Raw genomic sequence first — 11,084 nt, forward strand, 5'->3', positions numbered from 1 at the left:
CACAAATAATGCTGCATTAGAATCAAATGAGTGAAATCATGAGCTGTTCGTAAAATGTGATTCATCAGCTTTGAAGATGCATACGTCACTACGTTAACTTATTTTTCCTCATAGGTCCCAACCCTGATGTGTGAGCAATGAAATAAAGACAATGACAAAATTGCACTCTTGTTTTGTCATTTTATTGAAACAAGTACACAAGTGTTACTGAAGAAGAAAAAACACTACAATATTTATTTCTGAAATTGTGAACTTAAAAACAATATAGTCCAATGCAATAGTTAGTACTAAAGAGTACACGGAAATAAAACAAACAGTTCAAGGCATTCAGCTGTTTTCCTTTTTAAGTAGGTCACTTAATCTATTTTTATTTGGTAAATTTTATCAGGAACAGAAACCTGAGGGAATGAAAGTTTAACTATTTTAATGACAATTCCTCAGTAGGAAGGCAGCGCTTGATTCTTCACAGCTCTTTTGAACTCTTTGTACAGTCAGTTTAACAGCCTCACACAGAAGCTGCAGAAAATTTCTGTCACACTCAAGAAGGTCTTGACTCTTTTTCCGTCCAGTCCTGTGGCCCTTGAGCTCACACATTAACAAAGGAACTTAGGTGGAATGCAGGTTTTACAAAACTATAGCAAATAAAAATTACTCTTGGACCAATATAACTTTACACCTCGATAGTAATAAAATAAGTATCAACAACAACGTGAAGCTAACTGTCTAGTCACTTAATGACTGGTGTGGAGAGCAGAGCGAAGATGATGTAGCACAACCCCTTAAAATGTAAAGAACAACTCACTTTTACCAAATCTAACATAAAAACTTAACAGATTTTTAATAAAATGATCCCTTTTGTATTTATACATACACTTTTAACAAATAGTGGTACTTGTCATGGCTCAGTGAATGTTGAACTTGTCCACATGCAGCAACAGACAAAAAGAAAATAAGCACAAAACTTAAAAGTATTAGAGCTGTTGTCATTATATTACAAAACACTGCATATCAAGATAACAGCTAAAATGTGTGACAGGCAGGTGGACATTTGTTATAAACGAGTCTCTCATCCATCCAGTGGATGTGTTGTTTTCATCCTCAGATTACTTATCGTATGCCCACATCCAGAGGCCTGTCAGGTCAGCGCACACATGGTGTCTACCTGTCACGGTCTCTAGTCGGATGAGTAACAGCTAATCATAAGTAAAATACATTTCACCCAGGGCATAAAACATGCTTGAAAAGCACAATAAAATATTGACTGTTGCTCTGACCAAAGCAGGAATTTGTTTTATAGGTCAGATTATTGGCTCAATGTAATGTTTCAGGACATAAAAATAAAAATGAACACAATTCTAGTTAAAAAAACTAGTGTGATCAGTAGTTGACATACAGAGGAAAGTCTGTAAACACTGATTTCATGTTTGAGCCTGAATTCCAGCAATGGTCTTCATAGATGAGGCAAAGGAGGGGAAGGGTTGAAATCCTCCTCTTTAGTACACGGTGGAATAGTAGGCAGTGATGTCCCGATTGATCTTCTTGATCTGTTGCAGGAGGATAATGGTGCAGACCAGGGCAGTAATCTATCATTGCACACACAGAAGGAGAAGGGGAAGTAAAGAGCAGGGATGGCATAAGGGGCTGTGCAGTGAAAAACCCAAACTGCGTCCTCCTCGTTTACACCTCCACGATTAAACCAGCCACAGGATGAGATACTGGGAGATTAGTTGCAGCGAAGCCCCTGCTACTAGTCTGCATGCAGCCATGTAAACAGAAGCTTGTGTGAAACTGGAAAAGGCAAAGTGTTCAGTGAGGAATAAGAAGACATATAAAGGAAAAATCCAACTCCTGTAATGTATGCTACATTCTTTACCAGTAAATAGAAAAATACAGAAAAAACTTTAGTAGCAGTTTTTTACACTGGTGGGACGGACAAAAATAATTTCCACCTAAATGCAGAAAGTTAGGAAAGGAGAGAGGAATTGATTCTTTTTAAATGTAGCTTAGTGATGCATGACTGTTGAAAATATGTGAATAATTATTATAACTGACTTTGATTTAAAATGTGTCTGCTGTTAAATTCACCCACTGTAGCTGTGCTTGGAAAATCTTTAGCATTTGGCCGATTATCTGTAGGAATGAGGAAAGATTCGCCACCAGCGCAGACGTCACCGTTACTGTGTTTAAGGTCTTTTAGGGTGGATATTTCCTTTAAAGGGAGTTGACGACATCAGGACAGCATTACAGTGAGAGTGAAAGCTGATCTGAGCGCACTAGGCCTGAGCCACAGGGATGTTGGCCACAGTGAGGGGGGTGAAGATGACCGGGTCCTGGTCAGGGCAGGGGTAGGAGGTGGAGACAAATTCATGCTGAGATGGTTGGGGGTTAGCCAGGGCAGGGGTGGACTGAGTCAGGATGATGTACTGAGGCGATGAGACAGACAGACGGATCTTTGCACTAAGCGTCGTGCTGCAAATCAGAGCTATGATCTATGCGAACCAATGATTGGGAGAATGAAAGAAAAGAAGAAAAAAAAAATGTTTTAAAGCAAGGCAGGGGGAGAAGTATTGATTGAGAGAGACAGGGGAATGCAGAGTGATTAGAACATGGTTATTTCCTTTATAATCAACAAGAGCAAAAGACAAAATTAAGCTTGTCCATGGGCATGCAGCTGAATGATGCAGTTTCTTCACAAAGATATTTGTCACTTTCACTGTCACTCAATCTGTTCCCTCAGTATAGTGTTTTAACTTTAAGTTCATGTGCTGTATTGTACGCAGTGTAGAGTTTATGTTTGCAGTGCAATATAAATAAGGCTCATTGTTTTCAGTTTTTATCCATTTCACCAAACAGTGTAGGACGGTCTAACTCTAGCAGCTCTGAGAGAAGTTCTTAGGCGCAGCGGTGCATTGAGCTAAATGCTAATGTTAGCATGTTAACATACTCAGAATGACAATGCTAACATGCTGATGTGTAGCAGGTACATTCACCATTTTAGTTTAGCATATTATTATTATTATTATTATTATTGTTATTACTACTACTATTTAATTGCCACGGACATTCATTGTTTCCAGAGGATGAATCTTAATGGATGACTAATTTTTAAACCTGAGTCCTATTTTTCTTTGGGACTAAATAATTGATAGGGACAAAAAATTTGGTAATTGGACAAATATTGAGCAGGAATGCTATAACTGGCAAACAAAAAATGAATGCAATATAATTCCACTGAGCATTTGTCCCTGTCAAAGTACGTCCACTAACAGTGTTTTTTCTGATTGTTATTATAGGTGTCTGACAACATTATAATAAAAAGGACCACCACAGAGATAGGCAAGATCTCTTTTGTTTAACTAGAAACAGCTGATATATCAGCACCGGACTCCATTGACAAAAAGAGTAATTTTATCTTGCAGAACGTGGGAGTTGCTGGTCTTACGCTGCCTCGATTGGTTAGTTTGTTTGTCTTATTGTGTGACTTCAGTGGTGTAAGAAGTATTCACATCCTTTACTTAAGTAAAAGTACCAATTCAGCAATGTAAAAATTTTACATAAAAGTAGTAGAAAATGTACTTTGGTGTAGGATTTCTTCTCCTATTTGACCTGCAGTAGTCGTCCCAGTAAAATCACTATGGTCTGCAAGGAGTGAATTCATTGATTTTAGCACAAGTAGCCACAACTTCAGTGTGTCCCTGTCCCCCAAAGGCATCCTGTGAGAGCTTCAGGAAGTGTGGCGCATTGCTTTGTTGCCACAATTCAGAAATGTGCAAACTTGAACTACTTGAACTTTTAGATAATAAGCTGTACTTTGTGTGCTCCCACTCTTTACTGCATGACCATCTCTCACTCTAACTTAAGTTTAAACACCCTGCAACAGCTCACATCCTGTGGGATTTCAAAGTGAGACTTTGGTGACATTAGACACACGTTAATTTCTGTAGGAATCCTATCCATAAAGCAGTCAGGCACTTAATATCAATCTAATAACAAATAATCTCATCCAAATTTAGTGGCTTTTTAAAAATAAATATTCAATAAGAGACAGACACACACACACACACACACACACGCCTTAGCGCTTGTCCCTGGAGGCCACTGTAACCCATTTGACTATGAGCCAATTGGAGCAAAGACCTGTATCTGTTTTCTGACTAGCTGCCTGGTTTGGTGCCTCAGTATATTTCTAAATTCCATTTTATTGCTCTTCACTATGAACTGCAGTGTACCCTGATTCAATTTTTGAAAATTATTTTGTTAAATTAAATTCATTCACTGCGTCTAAGCACAGAAATGTGCAGTGTGCAACATGTTTGCCTACCAACAGAGCTCCAGTTCCAAGGAAGATGCCCATCACCAGTGGTGCTTTACTGTCGAAGACATTTGCGATGACATCAGGACAACTCTGTAAGACGACCGAGAAAGGAGAAACTGTGAGCACCTACTGTACTGTACTTAACCACAGAATACAGCAGGTACAGGTAACTCTTGGCTGAAGTCAAAACAACTTCATTAAGACAGCTCTATTTCTCAGCACCAACTTACAGGCATGACTATGCGCTCCAGAAATCCATCTGGCTCGGGACAGGTCTGTTTGGCCAACTCTACCAGCGAGATCCCTGTCACTCCACAGCAGTGAAGCTACAGAGCAGGTGGAGGAGGACGGAGATGAAGACAGATTATGACATTTCACATTATATCATCAATATATGAAGCCCCCATGTGATCACAGTTATTTCAATAAATAAATGAGTAATTATGAAATAAAGTATTTTGAATAAATTAATGAAATATATAATCTAAATTAAGCTTTAGTAAAATAATTTAAAAAAAATTACAAAACCTTAAGTCAATATGATATTTCACCATTATTTCATGTCACTTTTTATGACTCGTGTTATCACTGCCCTCTCACCTTTCAGCCACTAAATGTAGCTAACTGAGCCAGCTAGTTAAATATTTGGCAGTGGTTGTTAAGCATGTTAGCTTAGGAGAGGCAGGGGACATGTGATTGGCTGAAGAGTGAGAGGGCAAAGACAAAACCACTGTAATAAAAACTGATATTATGAAATGCAATTTTGACATGAAATAAAAGCATCATTGGAGAAATGCTGTATGATTAAAAAAAAAGAAAATATATAATGCATTGTTTTTAAATTAATTAATTAATTACTTAATAAGAACTTATAAATATACATACAATATACTACTTTATAATATGAAAATAAATTATAATTATTTTATAATGGAGTTGAATTTTAATAATTTAATTTCAGAAATTACTGGCCATTTAGGTATTTTACACAATTTATAGATTGATAGATACATAGATACATTGTAGGTCATACAACGAAACTTCATTGGAGCAATCCAGTTAGCAGTATAAATATAAATCCATCCATTTTCTATACCGCTTATCCGAAACTGGGGGGAAACTGCGGGGGCATTGACATTGGCTGAGGGCAGGGTTCACCCTGGACAGGTTGCCAGTCTATTGCAGGGCTGACACATAGAAACAAACAACCTCATACACACTCACTCACACACCTGTGGGTGGTTTAGAGTTACCAGTCAACCTAATGTGCATGTCTTTGGACTGTGGGAGGGAGCCGGAGTACCCGGAGGGAACCCATGCAGACGCAGGGAGAACATGCAAACACAGAAAGGCCCCAGGCCCGGGGTTTGAACCCAGAACCTTCTGTGAGGCGACAGCACTAACCACTGCACCACCACATAGATATAAAAATGACCACTTACACATTCATACCCATAAGTTTTAAAATAGGTAATATTGATATAGACATATATATGGCTACATTTAGTTCTGGTAGTGCCTGAAAGGTGAGAGGGCAGTGACAACACAAGTCATGAAAACTGACATGAAATAATGGTGAAATAATAATAATAATAATAATAATGAGTTAAGGTTTTTTAATAAAAAAAAATAATAAAGTAATGCTTAATTTATATAATTTATATTTATATTATTATGTAATATTTTTTAATCATTTTATTTATATATTGAACACTTTGGACTTCCATATAAATGGACTGTACAAAGAAATAGAAAAGAATGATTAAATGCACACCTTTAAAAAGCCTTTAAGACAACTGCTTCATAGTACAACTATGCTTTTTATCAAACTAGAATGAAGGAGTAGTCACTTGGTGCTTACCATCCTGTGGACGAATGTAAGACTGACACCAATTCCTGGATCTCCTCCATTTTTCACGTACAGAACATACATGCTGCTGTAGAACTCTGCCATGTTAACTCCAACCTAAATTATGACAATTAAAACACAACTTCATGGTTAGAAATGTTAAGTATTAAATTTTTGATTGATTGTTTTCCATCCCATTTTACTGGTCCTCCCCTCCCTCTCCATTTCCATTTCCCTCTCACCTCATATCTCCTGGAATAAGCGAGCACTCCAACAACAATTTCAGCTCCAGCCAGAATGGCCAGAAGGGCAGAGAACTGAAAGGAGAGGAAGAAGTCAATAAACTTTAATTAAAAGACTTTAATGAAACAGATTATTAAACCTGATGAGCACACAGGGACAAGTAAACAAACAGCACGACACAAGGACATGCAAATATGCTTGTTTCTGTTTTTTCTCCAGTAGGAAGAACACTTTACGTCAGTGCTCTTATAAAATATAAAATACCCTACAAAGTGTTTTAAGACACAGTATTTTCACCTCTTTTATGAAGCATCTATAAAGGTTGGTGGTTACTGCAAAATCATGATGAGGTACAATATAAACTTTGCCTTTCATGGCCACTGAGGCTGCTTTACTGTTAGTGTTATGACTAATGACTGAGAGATGTTCTGACATGTTCTGTGTTGCGATCCATAAAACGTGTATTGAGCAGCAGGCGGTTTCTTCCTTTGTCAGATATAAACTTCATATTAACAATTCTGGGAAGGAAAGTGTTGCAGCTTGTTGCTGTGCAAATGTCATGGCCTGTTTGTTCCTACAACACACAAGCCTTCTCAGTCTTCTGCCTTTGTGCTATGTAACAGTGAAGGAATGCCTCTGAACTACCAAAGGGACACTGTGACAAGACTATGAGATAAAACTGGAAAATCCCACTAAACAAGGCACCAGAGGGAAAACAACAAAAGCATTATTTGAGAAGTTTTTGGAGGTAATCGCAGATTTTAATAAAACAAAAACTAATTTGTGTATGTTTGATTTTGCAACATATTTTAATCCCTGTTTAATCGTTTATTAAGCCCACGTTGTTGGGGACATCACTTTGCACCACCAGACCCAGGCTTTATGCTTAAAAGAGCCTAGATCTTTTCACCAGCAGAAAGAACAATGAATGAAAACAAGAGACTGCTGCGTGCCAAATAAAGACAACGGTCAAAAGTGCAGAATCCTGAAGATTCAGAGATCTCACCAGAGGCAGAGCAAGGGAGAAACTAAAAAGATCTCCTTACATTCCCCATTCCTCCCTCACAGTTATCATTCTCCCACCTGCGCGCGTGCGTGTATGTGTGGTTGGGTTTCCCTCAACATGAAACTGAAACTGTTTCGATACACTGGTTAGAAATATTAAAATATGTGTCTGCAGGTTTCAGAATTTGACCTTTCGGTGATGTAGCTTAAAAACCAAACCTCAGCGAGAAGTAGCACAAGCAAACAAGTGATCTCAGAGCAGCTTACACGAGAGCTACAAGGTAATGGCAATACAGAAACGTTCTCACAAAAGTGTCGAGTTGTACAGCTGCTCTTATCTGCTAGATAAATAGTCATTTTAAAGAGCCCCACATCATTATTGTGATTTGCTTGCTGATCATCTAGCTATTGATGAGTATTATAAAAATCAGTTTTAATCCTTGAAGTCATGTGTTGCATTAGCACTTTTAGTCTCTTGTGTGTGAACAGTCCATTCACTCCAAAAAAAAAAAGGTTGAAATTCTCAGTGAAATAGCGAAGTGGTAGTCTAGCAGCTTTTTGTTTTTCTCAGTTCTTGATTAAAAGGCCACAACTGAAACATCCATCTGTTGCTCTGATTTCCTGTCTCAGTCTTTGAGCTGCTCATCATCACAGGGCTGCTTAGGTCACCTAGGATGATTTATTTCATCTAAAGCGATTTTCACCTTTTGATCACCGCTACATATCGTGGCCTCAGACAGGTGTGCTAATAAACCTTTCACTATCTGACATTAACCACTGTCTTCACGAGGAGGAGCATAGTAGCGACTTATTCAGTAAATAGGCCCTGTTGAGACCTGGCATTAACACACGTCTTCAGTGATCTGATCACAAGAGCGTGGGGAACAGAGGGGCTAAGCGAATTGATGCGCTGCACGCAGCTCTAACTGCTCTATACTGCTAAAATGTGGTCTGAGTGATTGGATCTCAAATGCTTCCTCGATGAGCGTTGGGCGCTTTCCCACCTGTACTAAGAGCTGTCCACTGGTATCACTGATGTTAATACCAGGTCTGAACATGGCCATGGCGATGCCTTCTCTGAATGCAGGAAAAAGGAAATTCATTTTCTTTGCCTCTTGTAGAGATCAGCGTTTGTAGGCAAATATGAGCTTGCAAGCACGCTGACACTGTACAGGCAGACAAAATTACAGCCTGGGCTTTGCCGTCTTCCCAGCATTTCTGTGACTACAGAACCAAAACAAACAAAGCTCATTTCCTTTATTACCTCAACTTGGCCCATTGAAGTAGTCAGCTTATGTTGTTGAAAACAGAGCTCCCTCACAAGATTTTCAGACAAATGTGACTTGCAACTTCACTAGTGGTTACAGTTTAGCAGTTGTGAAAGAAGGGTTTCATAACAGGAAACTGTGCTGTTGATCAGTTACTGTGGATAAAAGAAAAAACGTCTTACCACTTGCAGGGCGCATCTTTTCTCATTGCAGGCACCGTAGTCTCCAAACATAACCACGATGAGCATCACTGAACCCAGAGCTATCAGCACCGTCACACCTGATACAGGAAAGACAGAGACACACCTGTCCTTGAATATGTGTAAGAAGCAAAAAAATCTTCATGTTTTTTGGGGTTTTTTTGGGGAGAAATGGCACAGATTTGAGTAAAATACAAACTCACCAATAACAAATGCACTTGAGTTGAGCTCATCTATTCCAAAGATGCCTCTGGTGTTATTGCTGAACCTCAACCACAGGCCTAGACCCAAGAAGGCAAACCCCACCACCTGCCAAAGAGGAATAAAGCCACAGTGTGAATGCACAGACCACATCCATTGCTGGCTACTTTCAATTTGTCAAATATTCAATTGACAGGTGTAGTCCTTTTTTAGTGATAGAGTCAGGTGTGACATTTTCCACAAAAGCAGAAGCTGAATTTTCTATACAGGACTTAAATATTGTTGCTGTTACCACCTGCCACAGCTAGGTAAACAAAAAGAACTATTCAAGGCATTTCAGACAACATAAATACACTAAAACAACATGCGGCTGTTGACAAGACACCATGTGTTAAGCACAAGAACGATAACCACATTACAAAAAAAAAAGGAATAAGTGTAATTTCTCTTTTTAAATTTCTGTGGTGGAGACAGTGGGTGAGAAATAGTAGAAGTGGCTGGTACATCCTTCACATTGACTGGTACAGTTAATTTCCAGAAATTAAAGTGAAGTACATTTATGTATGTTTTTTTTAATCTAGAAAAAAAAAACTTAACTGTATTATGCTTGCTTCTAAGTGCCATCTTACAAAACTAAATAAATAAATAAATAATAATAATAATACAGTAAATAAAATGCAAAGCAAGAAATAAAAGACTTACCGCAAAGATGAGGTTGAAAATGACGAGGATATATTTGCAGACGATGCCACATCCATCCAGTGCCATGATGACCAGTTTGTTATGTGCACTTAAGAGTCTGTAAGGTGTATAAAGGAATTACCTCATCACTTCTGCAGGCCTGTTGCGTCGCAGTCTACACGTATATTTAAAATACACCCGTACACACACACTGTAACCTCGTAGTTTCGAGAGTTATGCAGGATTTTAGCTGTAAATTCTGTATAAAGCTGTTACGTTTAAACAAATAGTGCTCTACCTTTTAAAAAATATATTATAACCTCGAGTGACGTGGCAGCCATGTTGAACAGAAAATGAGCTACAAATGAAATAAATACCTGTATTTGCAGGCGGTTTCAGCGCTCGTTCTTCTCGGATTAGATAGCCGGAAAATCCTCCGCGTAGGAAACAGATCCAAAATCCTAATGCTACTGCGTGATCATTTTGCAGCCGCTATGTGCGTCATGCCCCGCCCCCTTGATCCCGCTCAGTGTTGCCATTGGCTGAGAGGGGTGACTGACGCGAGGTAGCAGCTATGAGCAGAGGGGAGCATGCGGGTGCCGACAGAGGAAAGGAAACAACGTGAAAGGTGAAGTGAAACTTAAGGAAACGAAAGCTACGGGAATGTAAAATCTTTGGTCCTGTATGTTGTGAACGATGATAGAGCCGTGTTTCGTTTTTGATCCAGTATCATTTGACGTGGCCACTTGTAACAGGAAGTCATTAACAAATATAGAGCCGAGCCAAACAATGTTGGAGCCCACGGTAATTCCTTATCATTTATTTATTTAGATATTGATCTTAAAGAAGGAAAAAACATCAACCAAGGTTTTTGAGACACCTCCACTCGAAGAGGAACGAAGCACAACCATATTTTCGCATATCTGTGATATTTCTGTTCTGTGAACAGGGGTGGTTGTACAACCCCGTTTCCAAAAAAGTTGGGACACAGAGTAAAATGTAAAGGAAAAGTGGATGCGACGATTTGCAAATCATGTAAACCCATATTTGATTGAAAATAGAACAAGGACAACATATCAAATGTTGAAATGCTGAATTTGATGCCAGCAACACGTTTCAAAAAAAGTTGGGACAGGGGCAACAAAAGACTGGAAAAGTTGTGTAATGCTAAACCCCCCCCAAAAAAAAACAAAACAAAACAAAACAAAAACAAAGCCTGGCTGAATATCTCACAACTAATTAGGTTAATTGGCAACAGGTCAGTAAGATGTTTGGGTATAAAAAGTGCCTGTCAGAGAGGGAGAGTCTGTGCAGTGAAGACG

The 11,084-nt window shown here is 38.7% G+C and overlaps 1 protein-coding gene across 2 annotated transcripts; it reads right to left on the reverse strand.

Annotated features, from left to right (window-relative positions):
* Nucleotides 1-166: 166 nt before the first annotated feature.
* Nucleotides 167-10,297, reverse strand: LOC139618482 (CD9 antigen). Of its 2 annotated transcripts, none has more exons than XM_071474428.1 (9): nt 10,140-10,297; nt 9,784-9,880; nt 9,084-9,189; nt 8,863-8,960; nt 6,407-6,481; nt 6,177-6,281; nt 4,546-4,641; nt 4,322-4,405; nt 167-2,489 (listed from the first exon to the last, which is right to left on the reverse strand). In XM_071474428.1, exons 2-9 carry the CDS (start codon nt 9,847-9,849, stop codon nt 2,274-2,276), a joined length of 846 nt encoding a protein of 281 aa, XP_071330529.1. In that variant the 5' UTR covers nt 9,850-9,880; nt 10,140-10,297; the 3' UTR covers nt 167-2,273. The 2 variants fall into 2 exon arrangements, with proteins under 2 accessions (XP_071330529.1, XP_071330530.1); XM_071474429.1 differs by having other exon boundaries at nt 167-1,583; nt 10,140-10,296.
* Between the last annotated feature and the right edge of the window lie 787 nt (nt 10,298-11,084).

This window comes from Trachinotus anak, unplaced genomic scaffold (assembly GCF_046630095.1).
Source record: "Trachinotus anak isolate AG129_WGS33_773 ecotype Australia unplaced genomic scaffold, CSIRO_AGI_Tana_v1 ptg000003l, whole genome shotgun sequence".
NCBI classification, from domain to species: domain Eukaryota; kingdom Metazoa; phylum Chordata; class Actinopteri; order Carangiformes; family Carangidae; genus Trachinotus; species Trachinotus anak.

What these genes read in the sequence shown, in the direction of transcription:
- LOC139618482 (XM_071474428.1), bottom strand. Translation starts at nt 9,849, where the DNA reads ATGGCACTGGATGGATGTGGCATCGTCTGCAAATATATCCTCGTCATT. An exon ending in TTTTCAACCTCATCTTTGCG is followed by an intron (nt 9,190 to 9,783) that starts GTAAGTCTTTTA and finishes CCTCTTTGGCAG; the next exon opens with GTGGTGGGGTTTGCCTTCTT. An exon ending in CTTATTCCAGGAGATATGAG is followed by an intron (nt 6,282 to 6,406) that starts GTGAGAGGGAAA and finishes GTCATAATTTAG; the next exon opens with GTTGGAGTTAACATGGCAGA.